Source organism: Nannobrachium achirus (genome assembly GCF_963921795.1).
Source record: "Nannobrachium achirus genome assembly, chromosome: 12".
NCBI classification, from domain to species: Eukaryota; Metazoa; Chordata; class Actinopteri; order Myctophiformes; family Myctophidae; genus Nannobrachium; species Nannobrachium achirus.
This window is the reverse complement of record NC_137832.1, coordinates 23,626,014-23,653,513: the sequence shown is the minus strand read 5'-3', so window position 1 is coordinate 23,653,513 and position 27,500 is coordinate 23,626,014. Positions and strand designations below refer to the sequence as shown.

Sequence of the window (27,500 nt, the reverse complement as noted above, 5' to 3'; positions counted from 1 at the left end):
CTAATGGGATGTAGGAACAATGAGATGTCGGACCAATGCCATGGCACCCATTTAGTTATATAACTCAGTCCATTGTCATCAGTCATCTATCTGTTCATAAGTAGGATATTTCAGTTTGAGACTGGTCATTTGTGATCCCTAATCAACAATCATTTATGTTAATTACAAAAATACAATTAAGTTGACGTTATGTATTTACAGTATGTAGTTGCCTTTTGGGGTTTGTATAACTACTGTGTGGATTTGGACATGCAGTTGAGTATGATCCTGCATTCCATGAAATACACTTTAAGCATCTTGGTCCTTGGTAATAGGGTCACTATAATTACATCTCCATATAATGGCAATGAACAGCACAAAATGGGCATACATTGCACCAATGTTTAGTCACAGATGCATTTTGTCAGTCACCATTGTTTGCCATTTATCTATCTAGAGGTGTGCTAAAATGCTGCTCTAATGTGTTCTCTCCTCCACTCATAGAATTCTTTTGTCTTGTTTTTGTCCTTTTTTCTATTTTTTATTTTGGAGTCATGTTCCTGCTTTGCCATAAGGGGGCAGTGTTTATTCATATTTCTGTTGGTAATTTTTTGCACTGACGTTGCTTTCTCACTACTCTGATTGGAATTATCTTTGTCAACCTAGGTCAAGTGCCCAGTTAGTAGGCTAATAGGTATCATACTGTACACAGATTACTATACACAGATTACACAGTACAGTAGCATATTATCTCTGGACGTATTACCTAATCTTTCATAGGATTTTACATATCTTAAGCTGGAGATTTATTTTTTATTTTTGTTTAGTTTTATTTCCATGTTCATATGTGTGTGTGTGTGTGTGTGTGTGTGTGTGTGTGTCTGTGTGTGTGTGTGTGTGTGTGTGTGTGTGTGTGTGTGTGTGTGTGTGTGTGTGTGTGTGTGTGTGTGTGTGTGTGTGTGTGTGTGTGTGTGTGTGTGTGTGTGTGTGTGTGTGTGTGTGTGTGTGTGTGTGTGTGTGTGTGTGTGTGTGTGCGTGCGTGCGTGCGTGCGTGTTTCTTCACTCTACAGTTTCACTACAACTTCAGCGCAGAGCGAAGCATTTGCCCGTTTCCTCCCACCCATCTTGCACAGAACCAGCACTAAGCAGGCCAGGTCACGAGGTCTGCAGAACTAGCAGTTGGGATAATTTACAGTACAACGAAACAGCTTGAATCACATACTGATCTTTAAAAATCACAATGATTTTTTTCTTTTCATAATGAAAATAACGGTTGACAGTGCAGTCATGAATTTCAACAGTGGTTCATATGAATGATAATGTAATAGCATTAGCAGTTCATATGAGCTTTTGTATGTATATAGAACCCCTACGGTATTTTATTCTAAAGTACACTTAATTTAAGCTTGATTAATGAAGCAATTTTCTCTTTATTTTAAATAAACGTATGTTTACAAATGAACATAAAAGTGCATAAACTGTGACTCCTTTGATTTTGTTTTTCGCTCATCAAGAGTAACAGGAGAATTCAGGCCTCAGGAGTGTAGCAGTGATTGAGACAACAGGGAATAGGGGACAGCCTTGTCGCGCTCCCTCTGACACGCACACAGGGGCGTCACAAGGGGTAGGAAAGTGGGACTGAGTTACTGGGGCCCAAGGTGGAGGGGCCCTAATAACTTTATCTATTGAAAAATAGCAGATATACAAGCTCACAGCGCGGCACCGAGTGCAGCGCTGCGAGCTTGTAGATCTGCTATTTTTGAAAAGTTGTGAAAATGTGTGAAAATCTTTGAATATATGTATTTTTTAAGCAAACATTTCTAACTCAAATTTTGCTTCTGGGGGTCCCTGGAACTAAATATTTTGAGATCGGGGTCCGTGGCCAAATACATATCATCTTGGGGGTCCTTGACATAGGTTTCTTGCGCACATTTTCACGATTAAAAAAAAATAGCAGATATACAAGCTTGCAGCGTGGCACTCGGTGCCGCGCTGTGAGCTTGTATATCTGCTATTTTTCAATAGTTAACATTCATGGGGGGCCCACAGTGAATCCTTGTACCCAGGGCCCAGAATTTGGTGTGACGCCTCTGACACGCACAGATAGTCCCCTCTGATGTTCATGTTCAGGTAATGCCAGCTTTCCATCACAAAGTTCATCATGAGCACCGTCGCGCAGGAAGCTCAAGCAGAGCTTTGAGAAATGAGTTCTTTTTACCCCAGACACCCGCCCGGCCCACTCTAATACAACACCTCCTCTACTGAGCCGGGGTCTTAAAAAGAGAACGCCACGGAAATCCACTCTTGAAAATATGCTATTCCCATATCGTCACTGTCGGGCAGAAACCTCGTATCTCCAAGTTTCAAATTTGTACATTTTTTCACAAAGTAAAGCACTGCTTCATCGCACAAGGCCGTCGCACAAAAGTAGTGAAAACAGCTGATCTACAAGCACACAACGCCTCGCGGTGCGAGGCGTTGTGTGCTTGTAGATCGGCTGTTTTCACTAGTTTAGATCATTTTAAAAATGATAAATACAAAACAAACGGTTTTGGACATACAAGGTTTCCACCCGACTACAACGACATACAGCTGCCTAGAGAACGCATTTGAAAGGGATGGAGAAGGTGGCTGTGACAGTAACCTAGAGATGATAGTCTTGGGTATAAGAATACATTTTCTCTTTCAGACACACTTTACTGTCACTACTGTAATATAAAGCTTGTTTGATTGTAAAAGAGGGAAAGAATGTGTGAAAACCTGTGAAATGTGAAACCTATAAAGTCCGTCTCTCACCGCCCATGAAACTGCTCTTTGACTGTGCTCCAATATGAAATCATAGATTACAGTTTGTATTCCCAGTATGAAATCATAGATTATAACTGTACACCGGCATGAACACACAGATTAGATTTATGAGTCATTGTTGCTATCTTAAATATATTTGTGCACCATTATAAAATCATAGATTAGAGTCATGATTCCCAGTATGACGCCATAGATTAAAGTCATGATTTGTGGGTAGCTTAATATATTTGGGCACCAGTATGTGATGACAGATGAGAGTTATGAGTCCTTGGTATGTACATACAGTAAATGTGTGACAGTGCTCCTCTATGAAATCATAGATCAGAGTCTTGATTTCTTGCTATCTACTGTACGTTCTCAAGTCACCTGACATATTGTAGACAACTCATGATATACTTTTCCAAAGCATGTCATTCTTTAGAACGGAATAAAATCAACTACAGTAGCAGAGACTTGAAACTTAGTTGAGACTAGGTAATCCAACACATTGACATTTCTCTCAGCTGTCACTGATGTTACATTTTGTCAATGTATCAGTCAACAAAGATTGTAGCCAGAAAAGCAGAAAATATTAAGTTTGATTTATCATCTGAATGTTTGAAAAGAAAAATAGTTTATAATGCTTTGGAAAATGGCCACCAAGTCATAGTCTAGGTCTAAACATTGAACCCATTTAAATGCACACTAATAGAATAATTAGGTTATGGCAATAATTGTATTACATTCAATCGTTTACTGTACATGCATACAGAAGCAACAGTATGGGCTTACTTTTGTATTATTAATTGTATTAAATTCAATCGTTTACTGCACATGCATACAGAAGCAACAGTATGGGCTTACTTTCTTGCTTGTAAATAATTAACTATATAAGGCTATGCATTTAGACGTATATTTGAATGAAACAGAAATTATATCTTATGACGTGTTAACCCCATATGTTAAGTGTTAACCCCTCCTTCGGAAAAGGAAAACAATGTAGGTTAATCATGTTTTGCTTACACTGATTAAGGCCACAGATTGATTTTGGTGTTCTCATTCTATGACATTATTGCCATAGCCTTATTTCTGGTAAGATTGGTGTATTGGTATGAATGTAAACACACCCACTGTCTTGTCAGCCCCTGGAGGACCTGTACTCCAGTCAAAGTCAAATCATGTTCTTTTCACTATCGCTCAGGCGTGTCATACCCAGCTAATGAAGCCATCAGAATGTATTTGCACATTTCTGTAGGTCTAATTAGCCCCAGAAACACCCTAATGAATTAATTCCCTATTGTTAATTAGACTTTCCTGCCACGCTTGTGAATGTATGAACTCTGTATGGGGTTTGTTTGTTTATGTATTTATTTATTTGTATTTATTTATTTATTCATTTCAGTTTTGTAAACCAAAAATTGGCTTTTGGCATTTACAGGTGTAGTAAAAGTATCAATACTGCAATATAGAAATACTCTGTTACATGTAAAAGTACGGAATTCAAAATGTACTTGAGTAAAAGTACAAACGTATTGGCCACAAAATGTACTTTAAGTAACAAAAGTTAAAATACTACTCATTATGCAGAATGTCCCATTTCAAGTTTACAAATGTATAAAAGCCTATTGAAAATGATGCGACGCATTGGGTGCGTTTATATGCACAGATGTATTCCACTTATATTCGGAATGACTGCTCATTCAGAATAGAAATGCTCATATAAACGTTTAGGAATGGCCATTCCGGTCTGACCAGAATGAATTTTCATTCTGGTCTGAAGAGGTGGTTTATGCCGTTTCAATCGGGATACATTTGTCATATAAACGCTCCATTTGGAATGAACTGCTGTCTGAACTGCCCCCCCCCCCCCCCCCTTTCTGACCTGAAGTAGGCCTACTTTGCGCATGCCCAAAGTTCTATTCTGAATGAATCCTTTGGTCATGTAAACGACAGTGGAATGAGGGATACTTGTATTCAGGTCCCATGTAAACGTTTGGGTAAGAAGCTCTATTCGGAATAAGTTCATTCTGAATGCCATTCTGAATGTGCATATAAACGCACCCATTGTGAGCTTTTAGATTGGCTATTTTCAAATGACCAAAATGTATATAGGGTTTTAGTGGTTGTATGTTTTGTAATAATAATCAATATACAAAATAACTAGTAACTAATGTTCTCAAATATATCTAGTGGAGTAAATGTACAATATTTGGATCCGGGATGTAGTGGAGTAGAAGCAAAAGTATTGGAAATACTCAAGTAAAGTACAAATACCACATAATTGTACTTAAAGCTATACTGTGTAATTTGCTCAACTAGTGGTCAGTAGCGTCCGCGTCTTTCGGCCGTTTTTCGCCGCGGACCGGGCCGCGTCACCCCCGCGTCTGCCTCCACCTCGCCGAGATCTATCTTTAGAGGGGTCCCTGGTTCCTGTGCGTTCAGGCATTCCGGAGAAACGGAGTGTTTCACCCGAGTATAGATAGAGACACACGGGCGCCTACAAATATGGCCGCCCTATTGTGATAGCTAGCGACCCCCCTTCAAGATGCGCTGTGATTGGCCGGCAGTGTATAACCCTCGCTGTGATTGGCCGGTAGTGTATGATGACGTAATTTTTGCGCGAAAACCGGACCCCGGTCAGGATCATAGAAAACATATAAAGAGAAGGCTTCAGAAGCTGAAAATAACGGAGTGGGTGTTCTAAAACTTTAGCGATTTAAGAGTTAGGACAATTTTAAGATTTGTTTTATAAAAAAAGTTACATGGTATAACTTTAAAGGAGTAATTCACCCCCAAAATGACTTTTTTTCTATTGATTAGTCACGCCATAGAGTTCAATAATATTTTTAGTTTTTTGTCACATTCCTAAGACAAAAATGTGATAACAATAAATTTACCCCCATTCGTTCCGGATGGGGACCCGTTTCGAAACGGGTCCCCATCCGGAATCAATGGGGGTAAATTTACTTGTCTTAGGAATGCGACAAAAAACTAAAAATATTATTGAACTCTAGTCTCCATGGCGTGACTAATCAATAGAAAAAAAGTCATTTTGGGGGTGAACTACTCCTTTAAGTACATTACTTAAAATGTATTTAGTTACCACTGGTTCTGTGTTCATTCATGAATGTGACATACATGTCAGTAATGTCCTATCAAGCAGTGACAGGTCATAGACTGCCCTCCCTTCCTTTGTACATAGAGTACACATTGTCATATGCTAACTCTTACTGTCAATAATGGCTTAATTTGCTCTTAGTTATTATGAAGAGATGAGCCTCAAAGTAATCATGGAAATATTTTTTGCCATTCTACTCAGTGAAGCCTTCAGGCAGAGAACCACATAAGTCAGTTTTGAGTTTTCAGATAAGTCATGTTGTCACATCTCATTACAATATTGTAAGTAATATTCAGCACCGTAATATTTAAACCACAAGTTGCTGCATGCAATGTGGTTCATTATAATAGAGGCTATGCCGTTTCAGGCAATGTACAGGCACTGCCTGAAAGCACATTAAATAATTACTATTTAAGATATGAAATATATATTATAAAAACATTAGACAAATTGTATTAGATCATGTATGCTGTTTTTGACTCTTGACTTGCAACAATGTATATAACGTACATTATGTAGAGGAATGTATTGCATAAATTATGTTAACTTTCATCCATACAGAGTATACATGCATAGACTACTGTATATATGCCATAATTCAGACTCTGAAAGTTATTTATGAATAGCTGACATGGACTCACTCCAGGTAGTCTGGTTGTTGCTCTGCAGTTCAGATGTGTGCTGTTTAGGCTGTAGCTAAATGCCAGTTGAGAGTTTTGCATGGACAAACTGCTGCTGCGCCAGCCAAACCCACCAGATGGGCACCGTGCAATCTAGCTCTGGGAACCTCAACGCCCTTAAGAGCCGTGCCCAGCCCATCAAAAAGCTGGCTCACATGGTTTCACTTTCCCATCGGTTCCACTTTATGATATAGAAAATAATAATGATATTCAGAGAGACCACATTGTAAAATGGAAATGGCAAAGGCCTTCATTTTGTCCCCATTACACGAAGGCCATGCATTTAGGCAAGACTCATTCGCATTGTGTACTTAGCGAAGGACTTCTGGGCCTGTTGTGTGTTGCACGTTTTTCTTGACCCATTCCCATGCAACGTTTTAAACCATGGGTCTTCAACAGGGGGTCCGGGACCCCTAGGGGGTCCTCAGAGTTACTACAGGGGGTCCTCCAAATCTTGTTGATAGAACGTTTTTTTCTCATTTTTTATATTAACCACTTGAACCCTAGTGTACATATTAGGAGAACTTTAGCCAAAAATAGCAGATCTACAATGTTTTGTAGATCACAACGCCTCGCAGTGAGCTTCTAGATCAGCTATTTTCGGCAAAGAGGTTTGGTGTAGAGGGGGAAAAGAGCAGACTAAGGACAGAGTGAAAGGTCAAGTCTATTAAGTATTGACGGTTCAAGTGGTTTTATATCTGAAAACACAAATTGACATGAATCCAAAACACACTGATGATTGTGCTGTCAAACGATGAAACTATATGGAATCTATGATAAGGTTGTGGGGGGTCCCTGCTTCATCTCTTTCTCAACTAAGGCGTCCTTGGCCTGAAAAAGTTGAAGACCCCTGTTTTAAACTCCCTGGGCTGTCTCCGTCACAGAAGGCCCTCTTGGTATCCCTCGGCCACTACTGCGTTACATTGGAGGATTTGGCTTTGCTGAAGTGGGCCTGAGCTGCAGAGAGAGCTAGCACATCAAAGCCCCGCCCTGAGCGAGCCCTGCCAGATGTCCCGTGGTCATTTTTAAACTCACACCCCGAAGCATGACATGGAGCGGCGTGTAAGCATGTAGACAGAGGTGGATGGGCTGCTTGGAAATTGGAAAAGGAAGCCTGTATTTATGAGGTGGTTTGAGGCGCTGTGTTAAGACAGGCTTAGCCTGCCACTCTCCCTCTGACAGCCCTGCTTCCCCTGAGCTGGACTGACCAGAGAGAGAGGGAGAGGCGAAGGAGTTAAGACAGGGGACCTGTCAAAGTCAGGCGCAGGCCTACGTAGATCCATAGTATATAGACTGGCAGGCAGGTGATATAACAGATCCGTACTTGATCTTCACACATGGAGGCAACTGTTGCTCCACAGGATGTGAGCACTTCAACTACTCTCATTCGAGATGATTCATTATTCTATCGGCAAACCAGGATCAGCGGCAACTATGCGTGCCATGCATCATTTGGTATTTCTCCCGTGATGTATTTGAAGCCATTTTGACAGAGATGGACTTACTTAGCTTATCAGTGAACTCTAAAAGCCCCCCTTCCCTCTCTCTCTCCGTCTCTCACACTCTCACACTCTCGTGGTCGGTGTAGTGTAGTGATGTCATCACACGGTGCAGAGTCTCGATGAGACTTTAAGTGGGGAGGTAACTTGAACGTGTGGTCTTCCCCTCCATGCTACCTTAACAAGCCCCAACTGAGCTCCGGGGGAACGACGGCAGCACATCAAAACGGTCTTGTCTTACCTCAGCCCAGAAGTAAAGATGAGTTATCTCCCCCAGAGCGGGGACACCCTCCTCCTCCTCCTCCTCCCCCACAGAGGTTCTCCTCTCTCTCTCTCTCCCTCTCTCTCTCCTTCTCTGTATGCTGCAGCGAACCACGCCATGTGAGTCAAATTATTGTAATTGAGCAAGGATGGAGCAGGGTGTGAGGTGATCTCTTTCTTCATCCCCTCCCTCCCTCCCTCTCTCTCTCTCTCTCTCTAGTTCTCTCTCTCTTTCTCTTTCTCCTGGATTTCTCTCCACATGTTGTGAGATGACCAGTAAGAATCCTTTTTTTCCCCCCCTCTCTCAGGAAAGTACAACATAAAGTGCCTGCAACACAGAAATCAATTAACTCCTTTCAAGTCAGATCAAAGGCCCAATACACCATCCAGGCCTCTCCTCAACCTGAGGGACAATTAAGTGCAGAGCCCAGAGGACAGAGCCCATGTTGGACACATGAAGGGAACTTGCTGCCACTGGTCTTCTACGTGAGAGGTGCTCATAAACAAGGCTGTTGTGATTGGATAGGACAAAATTAATACGCACACTTAGCAAGCAATTTTGCTGCTTGACGTTGACAATACATAACTTTGTATAACCGCCCCTGAATATAGATTGTGTCAACAATACCACTCACGATGTTTGCACATTTTCCTTTTTGACTGAAATAGTTTGTACAATATAACTTTGCAGCACTTTTATGCAGCTCTATTCGTGTATCCTGCCTGCAGGACATTCCTCAGTCTCTGAATGGTGGAAGCAGATTTGTTGTGAGACACACGTCAGCTCTCATCGTGAATGGTCAAGGTGTGCTTGATGCCGTGTTGCTCTTGATGAAATTAAACTTTCAAATATTGACTAACAATATGTTATTGTGGAAACTCGAAATGATGTACTTGTACTTGATGTATATTGTTAACCTCTTGTCTAGTGGATAGTTGTGTTTGAATGAATAGCTAACATATAACGCCAAATCACAATAGTTAACAGTCTGACAATAATGATTCTGGGTGGGCGATACTGAATATTGGAATCGCTCGGTGGATGGTATAGCCTCTCAGTGGGCCAGGCTGGAAGAAGAGAACGTGTTTTGATTTCTTGTGGATATCTGCTTCACAATTGTTCACACAATGAGTATGAACAATATATAAATATATTCGCACATCCGAACACCTTGGGGAGGTGTTCATGCTACCAGCTGTCAGTCTACAGGGACATGGCTGGCATGGTGCTCCACGATGAGGGTGGGGGGGTATCTCGAACTGATGTGAGAGGACCTGGAGTTGGGAGGGAGCCTTCATACACAGACAGGTGCACTGACCCTGTCCACCCTTGGAGGTGCCATATGCATTTTATTGGACATTTATGGCCGGCCAGCATTTTTTAACGGCCACCTGGATGCAATAAAGGGCCAGCCCCCTGAGCTCCGGCTGCCCAGAGGATTTCCCAGCAGCCCCCGTGGGACCGCTGGCTGGTTAAGATGTTTATTAAGCTGAAAGTGGTCCAGTGGGAAAACACAGCAGTTCTGAGAGATTCGGGCTAGCGGTTTTCTTGTTAGTCCGGAGAGCTCCCGAGAGGATTGGTTTTCTTTTTTCCTTTCAAATCTCAAGAGGGGGGACAGGGTCAGTTCACAGGGCACGGGGTTGGCCCTGCTGGTTACCAGGCACATGAACCCAGGAAGGGGAAATATCTAGAGACCATCAAGGTCAGCTCGGAGTTATTCCCATCTCACACCCAAGAAGGAGCGTTACACATTATATAGTCATACAAAACTCAAGAGTGTTATTGAAACACCTTGTTGTTCTTGAATACAGGGATAGCAATTTAAAGAGTTTCTTTCCCCCCTTCCAAATGTATTTATTTTGTTGAGGTGTTAATGGTCTATAATATAACTTTGATAGCATTACAGAAATTTAAAATATAGTGCCTCACAAAGCAGCAAAAATATACTGTGTGTGGCACATTAGCGACTATATTTTCTTTGGAAGACTATTGTTACAAAAATGAAATATCCACAATATGAAGTATTGACCTATGATGGTTTGTGTATTGAGACGCAGTGTATGTAGTAATTTAAGTCGGTAACTTGAGTCAGTATTGGTTAATTAACTCATTCACATTCACAACATTGTATTTAAAGGCTGGCTCGCCTGTGTTCTTTATAGGGTTAGTGTTAGTTGCAGTATTTTTGGAAACGTTTTTACCTTTAATATTGCACAGTAGTATGACTGACTGACTGACCTCCATTTGAGAGAGGTTTAGAAATCTAATCATCCTCCTTGACCAGGTTCTTGTGATGTTTGTTCTGCTGGGGGTGTGTGACCTCACTAAGCGCCGCTAGACCCCTAGTTCAAAGCCCTGCTCTCCTGCCCCAGGCATTCTACCCTAATAACTTCATTTAGCCCATCAGCCTTTGATTTGCTTTGTGAAAGTTCATCAGCTGTACGACATACAAGGTTTCATTCAGTATATAAAACAAAATCATTATATAAAAGTATAGGCCTATTCTACGCTGCAAAATCCTTGATGGTAATTTGACTCAGAGTGTAAAAATGTACCCATGACTACTTAAACCGGGACTTGAGTTACAAGTACAACTCTACTTTTTTCCGTCTACACCAAATCTTTTCGACAAAAATAGATGATCCACAAGCTCACGTTGTGACTTGTTGTGAGCTTGTAGGTCAGCTATTGTTGGCGAAGGTTCCCTCCAGAATAGGGATGCTGGAGTTAAAGTGGTTACGTGTTCTTTTGGGTACAGTACATGTTTGCACTCTCAGTTACAAGAGTGCAAATTCTGAACACTGCTGAAGATACAATAACTTTGGTATTGCATTTTGTGATAAAAAAAAGTGTCAAAGTGAAGCAGAACCTATTGTTCTGTATGGTTAGCATACTGAACATATTGTGTACAGAGCCGCATGTGCTGCTTGTAGCATTCTCTGCCTAATGTTCAGGACAGATTAGAAACGCTAGCTTGTGACAGACGCTGTCTAGATCTTCACTACCAGATCCATCCAGCTGCAAAACATCTGGAGGATCTCAACCTTTTCTCTGAAGTGCAGCCTATTAATGACACACTTACATTCATATATGTGCTGAGCGCGCGTGCACAAGTGCGCATATGCTATATATGTAGTATATTGTGTGTGTGTGTGTGTGTGTGTGTGTGTGTGTGTGTGTGTGTGTGTGTGTGTGTGTGTGTGTGTGTGTGTGTGTGTGTGAGAGAGAGAAAGGAACACACATGCACGAGTATGCATGAGTATTTTGTAATGGTCACCACCAAAGTTGAATGAGTTATGTCTGAGACCGATGCCATTTTATTGCCATTTGCCTACGGTATTTTGTTCACATTTCTTTAAAATGTTTCTCTATATAGCAAACAATATCTTTATTATTATGTTTGGTCAGTATCAGTGGCCACGTTGTGCTCATTTAAATTTAGGCCTAACCTATAGTTAGGCCTAAATCAGAAATTAGCCTACAAAAACAAATATATTGCTACATACTGTACATGTACTGTAAGCCCCTCCCATACACTAAAATGTGTTCCCGGCCTGAATGGGTTAAATGTTTCTGGTGCACATCACTGCATACTGTATATGTATTTGGATTCATGCTGGTTACTACATACCAGCTGATTCTCCAGATCGTTTTTTTTTGCCATAATTATGTAGCCATTAAATTGTAGTTTTGTGACTCAGCCAGTATATGTAGATCTATTCAAAATGTCTCTCACTATGAAATCTGTGGCCACGTGCAATTTAGACAGCGGAAGGAGAATGTTATCCATTCCACATGAGGAATGGGTAGCGAAGGAAGGCCCGTGCTTGTTGTTGATGGCACGCCTCCTAAAATCATGCACTTGGCCTCCTGCAGCCTTGCCTTTTTATCAAGGGAAACATTATTTTTCTGCAGACAAATCCAATGAATAACATGATCGTCTGCTGAAAGGCACTGCAAATCTTGCCCGGGCTTTTGCTAATGCTAAAAACAGTCACAGTTGTCCAATACAACATCAAGCTCCATGTCCCTGCTGCCATTTCTGCCACATGACGGCTATAATTCCCATTCCTTGTTGTGCTCCAATGAACAAAAGTTTGTTTTATGAACTCTCGATTTTTTCAGCTGTGTATGCTCTGATGTGCTGCCCTACAGGGACGTGCTGGGCCCCTGATTCAGCCCGGGAAAAAGAGCTGGAGAGGCCCTCATTGCGCGCTATAGAGAGAGATCTCTCTCTATAGCCTTGCTGCTATAAAAGATTTGCCATTTCAGATCACGACAAGTGACAAGCCAGTGGGCCAATTACTGTACATGAGTTATATTTCGTCGTTGTCGGGTGGAAACCGTGTATGTCCAAAACCGTTTGTTTTGTATTTATCATTTTAAAAATGATTTAAACAACCCAAAAGTAGTGAAAACAGCAGATCTACAAGCACACAACGCCTCGCGGTGTGCTTGTAGATCGGCTGTTTTCACTACTTTTGGGCAAACGGTTAAATGTTTACTTTTGTGCAAATGGTTACATTTTTTCCTAATGGCCGGCCTGGATCGGCGGGCCTGGATCGGCCGGGAATGAACCGGCCGTTCGGGAGTTGTCCCGCTTTTCCCAATGGCCAGCACGTCCCTGCTGCCCTATCATCTTCCACTTCCAGACGCAACTTCCCTTTTCTCTGCGACTGCAACTTGTCCAGATGGCGTCTCGCTGTATCCCGCCACACACTCGACACCTTGAGATGTGCTATGTAGATTTCTTCGCTGGAGAAATATGCTTATGAAAGGTTTGAAGTGTCTGTCTGACAATAATTGCATCTTAATCATCTCCAACAGTCGAAGAGAGACACATAGACATTAAGAGGAAATTGGTGACATATTTTTATTCTGAAATGACAGTGTGCGTATGTGACTGGATTTGAAAACCATTTAAATGAAGTCTTGTTTTGCCAAGTGTGTGTGTCTGTTAAGTAAAACAGAGGAGTATGAGAGATCCCTGGAGTTGCCACATGAAAGCCTTTTTCACAGTTATTCTTGGATTCAAGGGTTTCATCTGTTGCCCGCTTTGATCATTTTAAATGTTTTGGCGGTGTGCATTTGTGAAGGAAAAGGAGATTTTGCATTCGTTTTGTCTTCATAAATCATTTCACATTAACCTTGTCAAAACTCTGTGGGTGGGGAGGCGTTTCATCTTAGAGCACATCAAATGAATCAATGTTGTCAAAACAATCAAGGAAAGCAGTACTGCAAGGAGAAAGTTATTGTTTTCGTTGCACTTTTTTATCACATATATAGATGAATGTAAAACCAAAATGTAGTTTTAAATGGATGTCACTATCTTTTCCTTTGAACTTTTCAAGATGCATGTGTGCGCGCGCGTGTACACACACACACACACACACACACACACACACACACACACACACACACACACACACACACACACACACACACACAGCCACAAAGATAAAAGTGAGGCAGATTTTTTTTTTTACATTTTTTTTCATATTCATAGTCTATTGCAAAAAAGTATTCTTTCTTTCTTTCTTTCTTTCGTTTCCTACACTAACACTGAGTAAGTATGAAATTGTAGGTAATCCCTCCACTAAAATTTCTGTTAAATATTAAGTGACAACTATATAGGAATTTCAATATTATAGGTGCAATACTGGAGGTACTTTATGGACATTTAATATTCGCCACTTGCAACTATTTATATAACCTGAAAACAATTTCTACAATAAACAATTAATATCAGCAAAACAATTGAAATGCCAGAACAATGACATGCACGAGAAAAAGAAAGTACAATTAATTTACTGTAAAGGCATATCATTGATACTCTACATCTTCATTCTGACTGTAAATCACTTGGAAATATCACAGAGTTGAAAGATAAAAATCAAGTGAAAGATAAATAACTAACTAATGCCGTTACAATTGTGTGAATCTGTACTGTTAATTCTCTACACAACATTGGTGGTCTAAATCAGGGGTCTTCAACAGGGGGTCCGGGACCCCTATCCTCAGAGTTACTACAGGGGGTCCTCCAAATCTTTGTGAGATAGAAACTTTTTTTCTCGTTTTTTATATTAACCACTTGAACCCTAGCGTCCATATTCGGAGAACTTTAGCCAAAAATAGCAGATCTACAAGCTCACAACGCCTCGCAGCACCGAGGCGTTGTGAGCTTGTAGATCTGCTATTTTTGGCAACAAGCTTTGGTGTAGAGGGGAAAAAGAGTGAAAGATCAAGTTTTATAAGTATTGACGGTTCAAGTGGTTAAATATCTGAAAACACAAGTTGACATGAATCTAAAATACACTGATGATTGTGCTGTCAAAAGATTCAACTATGGAATCTATCAACAGGTTGTGGGGGTCCTTGCTTCATCTCTCTCTCTCTCAACTAAGGGGTCCTTGGACTGAAAACGTTGAAGAGCCCCCTGGTCTAATAATGGTATCTTTAGATTTTTTGAAGCAGCACAACCGGGTGTATTGTGTGGGAATGTCCAGCAGGGGATGACATTGTAATTCGGATAAAGGAATCCCATGCAGCCTCAGGTAACACACAGCCCATAAAAGTGTTGAGTAGTGGTGGGTTACCAAGATCTGCAAACATGAATGGACGGACCGACCAGGTGTATAAATATGGCTGCATCCTGGATAACCTGATGTCTCCCACAGTGCTTCATATTTTCAGGCTACAGAATATGTTCATTGGGTTCTTGAATTGACGGAATGTATGTTTGGATATAGTTTGCAAAGAGGAATCTTGATGAGTAATGCTGTCAAAATGAGATTCCTGAATCCTGGTCTATTAAAAGGAAATATAAAGTCAAATGTAATGACTTCAACTTTATTGCTGTAGTTGTTTGCTGACTATATTATGTACATGTTAATTTGAACATTCACTGATATGACTTGTATAGGCTACTCAAGTGCAGTTAATATTGATTTCTATATGCACGTAATTTGCTTGCATTGTTTCCTTATGAATTACAAGATTCCACTCTTAAATTCCACTCTCAAAACATTCCATTTAAAATGACGTTTTTAATTCTGTATTATTATACAGATTACAGTGTAACTGCAAAATAGACAAAACCAGTTTTGAATTATTTTGACAATTAGCATGCATCAGCCAATTGATCTTTCTTTCTTTCCCTTCGTATATCCAAACCTTTGGATAGTACCATGAACAATGACTCAAGCTCTCTAAAGATCTTTGCTAAGATGTCGCATTTTCTCATAGAAAATTGAAACAAGTTATGACTAGTGTTCATTTTAAGTTGTCTACTCTGGATTTCTTTCATGGTGTTAGAAATTCAGATCCTATCCCACATAACTTTAACTTCAAGTGCTATACAGACAGTACACTTTAAATCACCGTCAAGGCAGACTTTGACATACAGTATGCTGTCAGCCACTATGTCAAGAACTCAGTGCATTTGAGAGGGAGAAAAAAAAAAGATCAATCCAGCATATCAAAACATAAACAAAGCCAGCAGTGAGCAGACAGTGGTGTGTTATACTTTACCTGGGCTCCTTGGGGTCTCTTGGTATAATCCCGCTGCTGGAGTTATTTGGCCGTGACATTCCCAGAGGTCTCCGTAAGATGAGAAAGACTGTTTTGGGGGAGAAAAGGCAAAAAGAATATTTGAGGGGAGGAGTGGGGTGTGGTGGCCCACTGTGTTTAGTGGGTCCATTGCAAGAGAGTTCAGATGCATGCATTGGAGTGAGCTCATATTAATGTGGGCTACAAGCCTAAGAAAGCACCAATAAATTATGCCTTTGCAATAGTAAATAATACATAGTACATGACTATACACTGAGTTACCTTTAAGGCATTAAATATGAATTTAAAGTCAAGATATTATTTTTGTATTATTATTTATTATTTATTTCATATTTGTATTATTTAAGAGCACATAAGCCAATTGGGTGCCCTAATCTGATATAGGTCTACAGGGTGAAGCAGCATTTGTTTTGTCACATAGTGGAATATACTGGTATATCTTTTGATCAACCAGCAGAAAATATAGCCTATTGCCCCTTCTCAATCTCATTATGCAGTCATCCCATGTTTGCTCAGCTGTAGCCTATAGGCCTACTACACTGACTATGCCTAAACACACTAACTTACGAAACACATAGAATATATTATTTAAAACTAAGCCTATACGTTTTTGTCTGTAGCGAGGCTGGGGGGCAAATCTCACCTTTAATAAGCGTCTCTCGTGCTCCTCTACCGGTCATGGGTCAGCCTGGATTGACGAGATAAAACGATTCGCCTGGAACGTGAAAACAAACGCCATTCGGACGCAATTTTAAGATAGTAGGCCTATGGGTGGCTATTCCCTCACGCATGGACTATAATGGAATGTAAATTCTGTCTTGGAAATTGGAATTTCAAAAGAAGAAAGAAAGAAAAAAAGAAAATAAGGAAGGAGCTTCACTTAATCAAATAGCCTGTTTGATCCATTTGACTGAAAATATATTTAAGATAAAAATGTCTATGTAGGCTATAATTTCCGTCTCGATTGAAGCTTTTGAAGGTGTTCAGCTGCACGTCGGGCCAAGGAAACAGGAGACAGGCTGTATGTTTTCTGTACACGGTTTTACAGAAGCATCATGGAGAGCTTAAGCTTTTTAGAAACACTCATTAAAAGATCAAAGTGAGTTAACTGACAAAAAGTCCGACCTCCACCGCTGCCATTAGACTTCCATTATTATGTCTGTGGTGTGTTGAGTTACTCCTTCTACAGTTTAGCTCATTAAAGAATGATAAATATGGGTCACATTAGTCCGTTTTTGTTTATGCATAACTGAAAAATGTTCAGTGTCCAATAGCAGATTGGCATCCCAACAAGATCAAAGTCCTAGCTGGTCTGTTTTTATGCATTCTCGTTGTATTTTACCACGTTTTAGGGTACTTTTTGAATGTATTTATTAATGAGTTATTGTTGGGACCCCGGGGCTAATAGCCATGGCCAACAGTGCCGTGAACTGTTTAAGGAAATTCAAATTAATTAATGCTTATATGCTCTATTGCTAATGAATAATTAGTTAACAGTAGGCTATATACCCCCTGGTCAAGTTGCCTATAGTTTGACAATATGTGGTCTATTTTGTATGAAAAGATTGCACTAAATGAATCAAACGAAATCTGAATTCGATTTAAAAATGTAGCTTTAAAACTTTATTTGGGACTGCCATGCCTCCGCCATTCAAATATCATATAGGCTGCTGTATATCTATATGCAGCTGTTATGATTAATTAATTAAATTCTTAACGGAAATAAAATAAAACAATATAAAAAGTTTATCCTAAACCAGTGACGTCTCAAATCCGTGCACATTAGTCGTTCTGAAAAGTTTCACGTAAAAAGGTGAACATTTTCACAACGTTTTCGATACAATATTGGTAAACAATATTTAAACCGAATATTTAATATTTAATTCAAGTTGTATTGTTCATCTAGCTGCCATTTTTGTTATAGAGAATCCATTATATCCCAAACTGGGCGACTATTTCCTGTTTTCCACATTATTTCGTTATTATTCGAGGTAAATTATTATTTTTTTCTTTTCTTTCTTTCTTTTTTACCCAGCTGATTCACCAGCGCTAATTGCGCAATACATATTGTTGACTGCATTAAATGACATGATTGACATGATCTTACCTTTACGCTGGACGCATTAAGAATGGTTGCTTAAAAGGTAGATTATATGTGCTTCACGCTTTACGTTTTGTCCAGTTGTGTTCTGGCCTGGGCGCAACAACACAGCACACCTGCTGAATGATTTCTCTTCGTTACAGAGGGCGAGGCAGAGGGGTCAGCATCACGTAGAGGCCCATTAAACACCGCGGGCCAAATTCACTAGATTGATTTATTGATTAAGGTCAATACATTGTCGCTCCCTTCATGCACGCCATTGAGCTTGTCTATAATTGGTTGAATGAGGCCACTTGCTTGGTGTGTGAATAAATTGCTCAGCTCATTAATGATGCGAGGGAGGGGGCTATGCATCACCGTGCTTGTAGGCCTACCTACCTTGCAGCGGCGTCAGTTCAGAAAAAGCTAAGGTATGGCAACATGACTGGTGTCTTGCACGCGCGCCCTACATGTTGTCATACCTTAGCAACAGGCACGATTACAGTGCATTTTATTATTTTCCCCTGTAGCTACCAAGGTATGGCAGCTGCCATAGCTTGCCATACCCAATTGACGCCTCTGCTACCCTGCCCAGAAGGAGCTAACATGATATCTTGCTGGTAGGGTGACCTGCAGACTGCAGAGCGTAGGCTACTACTCATGCAGGACAGGCAGCTAAGATTACATAGTTTACCCTACGTTCAAGTCATATCTTTAGAACGCCTACTTTGTTTCATTCTCAATCGCCTTCTTAGGGCGCATGCAGCAGCAATTTTGCCCGCGGACCAGCAGAGGGCGACGCGAGCGAGAAGCAGCCAACAATCTATTCTCTGTTTTCCCAATCTAGGCTACAGGTCATCGCCTTGATGGTTCACAAAGGATGTCAAAAACACATACAGGCCCATGCGCTGTGGATGCGAGGTAAAGAGAGCATCACAGAAGGTGTTCTACGTGATTAAAACGGTTTCTCGTGTATTTCTCATTGTAACCTGTTGCCTCTTCAATAGGCTATAGGCCTAGTATCGAATTATTTAAAATCTACTATATAAACCATATAGCTTAATGTATGTCAGCAATAGGCCACGGAATAAATATAGGCTAATATTAATAATATAATAATAATATATAATATTATTAGCCTATTATTATTGTTATTATTTCATTGTTGTTATTAGCTATTATTACTACTACGATTAGGCTATTGAGCAGTTCTTGCACTTGAATTATTTATGGCAAGTGACCACCACACATTCATTGTTTATAGGCTTGTTTAGCGTTGTCTCCATTCGTGCGCTGTAAGTGAGATTATTTTAAAATAGTAGCCTGCATGTATATAGGTTAAGGACAATCTAAAAAAGAAAAAGAGCTAACCAACACGTTAACATGACACTGTGATTTGCTGCCTATTCGTTAATTTGAGCAGAATAGGTTAACCTAATCTCGTCCTCGAGATAGATCTTGGAATTAAAATGTTTGATGATGTCTGCGGTAAAAGTATTGGCCGAGGCCTACAGCATAAAAAAAACGCTAATACTATCCAGGCTGAAACATAAAATGGAAAACATCACAAAAATCCCATTAGGCAATTGTTTCAGCGGTTGCCTGTCAGCAATATTCCTATAGTCTTTACACGCGCGTGACGTTTTTAGCTATTAATATTGGTACAAGTTACAACACAACGCGACTGATATTTTAGAACCATTAGCCTAGTAGGCTATACTGTTATATACATTAATGTGCCTGCATGTTTTAAGGATGTTTATTTTGGTGCTGGTGGTCAGCGAGCCAAGGTTGTGATCTAAACCAGCAGTGGTTCTCAAAGTGGGGTCCGGGGACCCCCCCCAGGCCTCAGGGCTCCTTTAGCGGGGTTCCTGCTGCGACCCCCAGCAAAATTGGTTAAGATAGCATCAAAATCAGTTTAACCACTTAACCACTTTAAGGCTAATTTAATTATGATTATTATTATTAGGCTATTATTTTAATGTGTATTTTGGAAACATTTTTAACAACACACATCTTGTAAATATTTCCAGAGGGGGTCCGCGGCCTAACACATAGGGGCCTAGTATTAATTTGGGGGTCCTTGACATGAAAATGTTTCAGAAACGCACTGATCTGAACGGGGAACGCGTTCAACCCTTCAACCCCGCCGATAAGGCAGCTCAAATGACAGGAGTTCCCGATGAGACAGACAGACAGCACAGGGCCATTTAGCCTACTTCTCATAATATGCGCTGTTCCTGTCAAAATGCATGTGAGTGCACGGGCCGGGGCCTTCGCTGCAAAGCCCGGTGCATATTTTACATTTCTTGCCGGGATCAGATGGAAATATGTTTGTTTGGATCAATCTGTGGCTCCCTTCGCCTCGCTGCTTGCAGCGCATTGTTATTATCAGCGCTCATCACCAGGTGCATCATCATCATCAGTTGTGTGTGTGGGGGTCAGGGCGCACTGACTGCACACACACACACACACACACACACACACACACACACACACACATGCACACACACACACACACACACACACACACACACACGCACGCACACGCACACACACACACACACACACACACACACACACACACACACACACACACACACACACACGCAGTGCCACGCAAGCACGCACGCAAAACGTGATAAAATCAAGCAGTCCATAGCACATGGCTCGTTTTTTTACACATACAAAAACGAACCAATATAAAATAAAGAATAGCCTATATATATTTGGCAGCAGTCCACTGAAATGGTGGCATAGGCTATAGCAGTTTATTTCAGTTTGTTTTCAAATAGGCCTACTGTAGGCCTATACACGCTTTAATATAGGCTATACATACCGAAAACCGCGACAATGGTAATCCAACGGAAGAAGAGTTTTTTTTATCATCATATATTTATTTTATTTTAGGCCTGGTTCATGTCATTCGAACAACCCCCATAAAGCTAAATTACCCTAGTCTGTACTGTATCTTATGGCCCTGTTTTCTAATATAATTTGAGGCACAAAATATATTATTATTAATAAAGGCTATATTATTATTATCCTATGAAATATTACAACGTAAAATTCTAGTATCGTCGCGATTAGCTGTTGTTATTGGGCTATTATTATTATTTTATGTATTAATATAGCTCATGCTATATGTGATGTCCCCCCCAAATCTACTTATTTATCGATCCACTCATTGTTATTTATGTCTGACTATCCATGTGTGTGTGTGTGTGTGTGTGTGTGTGTGTGTGTGTGTGTGTGTGTGTGTGGGGCGGCTCTGTGGAGCATGGACTGTAGCCTCCGCTCTGCACCAATAGCATCCCAATGGCAGGGAAGAGACTCCAGGAGTGTGTTCATGCATGCAGTCAGCAGTGGGAGGATCCCAGCAAAGCTTCAATCTCTCCAACTCAGACTTTTCAAGCGACAGGGGTCCGAGGGGCGCATCACCAGCCCTCCACTTGAAGAGTCACCGTCGGGACATTTCACTCACAAAATCTGGGATTTGATGTCATTTTTTTCTTTTTGTCTTATTGATTGACAAAAACAGAAACATTTCAAGTATAGGAATCAAGCTTCTCTCCGTCGGCGCGGCGCGCGGAAGATAACAGCTTCTTCCTCCGTTCTAACATAACAGGTGACTGTTCCAGAGTTTAGCCCAGGTTTATTATCGCTTTATTATCTCTCCACTGTACTCTCTGAGCAATCAACAGTTTGTTTAGCCGTCGTAGGCTGCTTGGCTTTGACAGATTTTGTGAGCGTCGATTCAGAGGCGAGTTGTGCTTGGGTTTTAGTGCAAGTTTGTCCTTTTCCAGCAGCAGGCTGTTCTTTCGGGACTCCCCCGGTTATACCGTCGTCTCCTCAACAGGTTTTTTTTACGGCTACTGCGAGTCTCTCATCTTCGAACAGCCTTTTTTGTGGGGGATACGATTTGAGTAGTGAGTCTGATCATATCATTATGGATATCGCAACAGGTCTGGTGTCACTAGAGCGCCTCTCCACGAGAAAACAATCCAAGACTGCTATAATGCTGGACGGCATAAAAATTGAAGATCATCCCCTGCGTTCAGGACAAGCTACGCTTGGAGTCATGCTTGGTAAGATTGATGTAGAGACATTTAGTCACATAACATGACATACTCGAACTAAATGCGAAATCACTCATAGCTTATAAAGAACATGTCCAAGGTGTCCAAGAAAAAAAAAATGTTTGACTTTGTTTCTTCTTGGCCTGTCTGTACGCATATGCATTAGCCTACGCGTGAATGCTTCCTTGCAGCCCTTCCTTTCTCCTGGCATGTTTTTTAGCCTTTGCTGTTTTTTAGTTTTTCAGCCCTTGCATGCAATGTTGCTGTCAAAAGATGAAAAGTAGGCTAATTGTTGTGTTCATATAACAACAGCAACGTCCCCCCAAAAAAAATAATGTAAAACATGTATAGTTATGCCCTCGAAAATGCCATGTATGCTGTCTGTCTGGCATCCTCTTTGCATTAGTAGGCTAATGATTGTGACATCAAATACGTTGATGATTGATATATGGTCCTATCTGGGCTCATTCTACACAGCTTGGTGTATTAGGACACACCAGTATAGGCCTATTGCTATTCTAGCTAAAGCTACAAGTGTCTCGTTTTGGTATAACGAGTCAAACTACTTTATTCTAATTAATACCAGCTTAATATTGACTTAAATAAAATACCCCGATGGAAAAAGCCATAGGCATTCTTGTAAAAAAATATAGGCCTATATATTTTAGCAGACCTTGTATTTGTAGGCTACTGTACCTCCCTGTATGCTGATCTTTGCAAACTGTTATAATAAAGTATTCAATCAATCAATCAATCAATCAATTACATTTAGGCCTACATGTGATTGTGTGTTATATCTGACAATATATCCTAGGCCAGGCCTACAGTCCTACACTGTGTGTGTGTGTGTGTGTGTGTGTGTGTGTGTGTGTGTGTGTGTGTGTGTGTGTGTGTGTGTGTGTGTGTGCTGCGCGCGCGCGCGTGCGTGCGTGCGTGCGTGTTTGACCGAAAAACCATACAATTCCACTCACGCAAGCAAATATGTTTTAGGGTCTGAATGTCACCATCCATCAGTGTGCGAGGGATGCCAGCGTCCCATCTCTGACCGCTTCTTGATGAGAGTCAACGACTCTTCGTGGCACGAGGAGTGTTTGCAGTGCACAGTGTGTCAACAGCCACTCACTACCAGCTGTTACTTCAGAGAAAGGAAGCTTTACTGCAAGCATGACTACCAACAGTAAGCACTATACCTCTGACTATCTCTATGTCCGACCGATGCGATGCTCCCAATGACTCTGCTAGTTGGCCTATATTATGTATAGGCCGTGGTTCCCAAACGTTTGAGCCCAAGACCCCTACAAATAAATGAGGGCTTCTTTGGCCCAGGACTCAACCTATAGTGAAAATAGCAGATCTACAAGTTCACAACGCTTGTAGATCGGCTATTTTCACTAGGCCTACTTCTTAAACATGTGTTTTCTAATTTATGAATTTTATTTATTTTATTTGTGAAATTACGTGGCCTATAGAACATTTGTTGCATTTTTTTCTTCTTTTTTTTTTTTTTTGGAAAACGTTTTGAAATAATGAATTACAAATTGTAGGGATGACCATAAATGTGTCCGTGACCCACAAACGGGTCCCGACCCAGCGTTTGGGAACCAGTGGCCTATAGGCCTTTATACCTATGCGTCTCACTCACTCCTCCACGGCTGGCGGATGATTGCATTATACTCGCTATATCTTATTATTGTCATATTTATGGCTATGTCTTTGTCATAGAGTCGGCGATATTTCCATATTTATTTCTACGGGCCCAGTGAGCGCATTCATAACAGTTAGGCTATAGTATGTGGTCACAACCAGGCCGGGCTGTGCGGGAATGTCCTTCTCCATTTAATTCACTTGTTCTCCTTGATGGTCCGTTCACGTGCTACAGTATGACCTACTAATAATAACTAATAGCCTAATAGGACGGCCAGGTTGAGTTTCGAAGCAGCAAAAAGGAGCAAATTGCCGGAAAGTCAATCGTAGCTACGCTGTATTAGCGTAGGTACGCTATACAACGCACCTTCACTGCAGTGAATTGCTACTAAGCAAGCCTTATTTGAACACATAGAAAAGTGTAGGCTAATGTGCTTTAATTCGGCACAATTTACGTTTTATACGTTGTTTTGTACGGTTTAAAAAAAAATATTTAGGCTATTGATTTGGATTTAAATTAATTGGTCAGTTTAGCCTCCTATCATTGTGCCTTTCATGTTATTTAAGTTTTGCATTTGGCGCGACGCGACCGGCAACCATTTAGGCAATATCTGTGATGAATAATATAGCCCATATAGACCTGTATGCTAATAGCCTATAATATTGAATGGAAGTGAGTTATGAAAAAACTCAAGTAGGCTACAGAGACAGACGCACGCGCGCGTGCGCACACACATGCTATGCACACGCTATTATGCACTATCACACACACATATAATGCATGCATTCTCAATTTAATATTGCATTTATTTTTTTGCAGTTAATTTTAGATTTTCTTTATTTTTTTAACTTGCTGGATTTTACAGTAGTAAAATGCCCAGTAGGCCTACTGTATAGCTAGTAGCCATTTTTGCTATTTGCAGGCTAATGTGAAAATAAAAAATATATTGCTATTTAATATGTCATATGTGTAATTACTGTAAGAATAATAGTAATAATTTGGCTGTATTTTTTTAATTATGTAATTTTGCAGCAATCAATTTCAATTCAATTGCATTTCTATTTAAAACAAAACTTAAACTTAAAATAACATTTTCATGTAGCCTATAGGCTATGAGGCAAAAAAAATAATACATTACTATGTGTTGAAGAAATTAGTAAATTGAAATAGCAAATTATAGTACATTATCAGTATCACACATAAAAAAGTGGTTGTTTTGTTTTGTTTTTCACCAACCGAAGGCTAAACGTGGAGTGTTGCCGCGTAGCCCATTGGGGTGCCTTGTGTTTCTCATTGCATGAGTGCTCTTCATGCTTGTCATTGAATTTTCAGCTTTTTGTGTCGGGGCCTTTTAACAATTCGGCTTCGATTACCAGGACATTATGGCTCTCTGCTAGATACCTTGCAACCAACAATGAGTTACATCTATTGCCATGCGTGCCATTCATCCAGCTCTGTGACAGCAGTGTAGTCGGTTGATAACAATGGGGAAATTCATAGCAGTAACTAAGGGATACCGGTGTCACGGCTTCACGGCTTAAAGAGTTGGCTGGAAAAGGAGACCAGTCCGGCAAAGAGAGAGAGAGGGATCTCTTTCTTTTGCTTGTTCTGGCCTGGCCATTTTGTAGTTGCTCCATATTGTCTTTTTCTTGCTTGTTTTATCTATTGTTTGCGTGCGTGCGTGCGTCCACGTGTGTGTGTGTGTGTGTGTGTGTGTGTGTGTGTGTGTGTGTGTGTGTGTGTGTGTGTGTGTGTGTGTGTGTGTGTGACATGTGTGCCAGAGAAAATATATCTGTGGCGCATATCTGAATTTGCATACTATATACTTTTACGTATACACAATATTGTGTTAGAAACACCATATTTGGTATGGTGTTATATTGTACAATATCATGTTACATTGTCATTATTATTATGAGCTCAGCATATCCACACAGCCCTCCCTCGCTTCGCTACCTCTGGCATTTTGCATGTTGAGGTTAGGGTGACAAGTCCAAACATCCACGCCAAGAACAGCAACCTGCTAGGCGCCATCATGCTCTCTCACAGCGTTATTCATCACACCTCCTTCCATCTTTTAATTGTTCAACCTCCTCCCCCTCCCTTGATCCCTCCCTGGTTAAAAGAAAGATATACAATAATAAAGAAATAACCTTGCTGGAGGGTCCCACTTCCTCCACCTTAGACAAAAGTATCCCCTTTTTTGTTTATTTCATTTGCACTGATGGGATACTTAAAGATGTAATTGGCACCTTTTTGACTTTTATGACACCCATTTAAGATGCATTTGTCAGCCCACAAAGTGCTCTGGGCTGCAAGGAGAGCTCCTCTAGACTTACAGAGGTCTACGTGCCTAATTACATTCCTACAGCAACCTGATTCATACCCCGTAATCAGCTCGAGCTAGCTGCCGTAAATCAAGGAATTGGCAAGCGGTCTTTCTTTCACACCTTTTGAACAGGTTAAAGTGAGCCTGACAGGGAGAAATACTGTGTGCCGCGTTGAATAATCTGCGTACAGTGGGGCATGCTTCACCGACACGTTTAAGCGCACCTCTGATTATGTGGTAATAGATGTGAAAAATTATCAGCCTATGTTTTGGCTGGATTTCCTCTGTTTATGTCAAGACAGTTGACCTATATTTTTTTATTCTGTTGTTTTTACTGGTTATGGAGGTAAAGCTTAGTGCAACTCAGTGCAAGGACAAATGGAAAATGTTAAATATCATTGGTAGGCTTCCTATACACGTATATAGTTGTTGTTTTTGTTATGATTTGCCTTTTGCATAGGAGAAAAAATATATCAGATACGGTACAGTGTGCCGATGCACAGAAGCTGATGAAACTATTTCCTGCACTATTTTGGGGAAAACACAAGAATCAGTTTTCAGTCTAAATCAAAGAAAGGAAATGGAAGCTATACATAGTCAGATCCTCAGTTAATTCATATTTATACAATCTCAAAGTTATAGGATGGTGATTTGAAAAAAAAAAAAAAACATTAAAATGTCGGTGCCTTCTTCTTCCTCCAGTATATTCCACATGGGGTTATAGATTGAGAATGGGTAAATAGGGCTGTCAGCTGGACGGGCACCGTGGCCGAGCGACTGAGGGGGAACAAGCTTAACCTATTTAGGTCTAGAATTATTGACTGCTTTAACTGTTGAAAAATAGCAGATATACAAGCTCACAGCGCGGCACCGAGTGCCGCGCTGCAAGCTTGTAGATCTGCTATTTTTGAAAAAGTCGTGAAAATGTGTGCAAATCTTTGAATATTATGTATTTTTAAAGCAAACGTTTGTAACTCAAATTTTGCTTCTGGGTGGTCCCTGGAACTAAATATTTTGAGATGGGGGTCCGCGGCCAAATAAATATCAGTTTGGGGGTCCTTCAAATGAAAAAGTTTGAGAACCACTGACATAGTAGTCTAACTGAGCTCCAGTTAAGTGGAAAAAAAAAACCTTAGAAGGATTCAAAAGACACTTAAAGATCCTAATTCTAATTTTCACGATTTTTCAAAAATAGCAGATCTACAAGCTCGCAGCGCGGCACTCGGTGCCGCGCTGTGAGCTTGTATATCTGCTATTTTTCAATAGTTAAAGCATAAAATAATGATACACAATAATGTGTACCCCCGTTCTGAACGGGTTTTAAAGGAGACGGACGGTGTTGGAGAGGTAGAGGGGAATTACACCACCCCCGGAGAGTTTGTTGTGTCCTGGTGTTTAGAGGTCAATTATACATCATTAGAAAGTGGGAGATCTTTTTTTTTCTCCCCCTGGAGGGACTTTTTTACTCTAACC

General features: G+C 40.6%; 2 protein-coding genes across 9 annotated transcripts in view; both read left to right on the top strand.

The window, feature by feature from the left end:
- LOC308296097 (multivesicular body subunit 12B-like) overlaps positions 1-1,531 on the top strand; it is a 103,503-nt gene extending 101,972 nt beyond the window's left edge. For all 6 annotated transcript variants that reach the window (XM_080739222.1, XM_080739219.1, XM_080739220.1 and 3 more), the window contains exon 10: positions 1,050-1,531. In XM_080739222.1, coding sequence (XP_080595348.1) covers positions 1,050-1,124 — 75 coding nt within the window. In that variant the 3' untranslated portion in view covers positions 1,125-1,531. The remainder of the gene's footprint in view (positions 1-1,049) is intronic.
- A 17,264-nt stretch (positions 1,532-18,795) lies between these two features.
- The window catches only part of lmx1bb (LIM homeobox transcription factor 1, beta b), a gene marked incomplete at both ends in the record, with an annotated part of 91,953 nt that continues 83,248 nt past the window's right edge, over positions 18,796-27,500 (top strand). For 2 of the 3 annotated variants that reach the window (XM_080739335.1, XM_080739334.1), the window contains 2 exons: positions 21,924-22,062; positions 23,044-23,230. In XM_080739335.1, coding sequence (XP_080595461.1) covers positions 21,924-22,062; positions 23,044-23,230 — 326 coding nt within the window. Of the gene's footprint in view, positions 18,896-21,923; positions 22,063-23,043; positions 23,231-27,500 lie in introns of those variants that run through there. The other variant, XM_080739336.1, reaches the window with a different exon arrangement.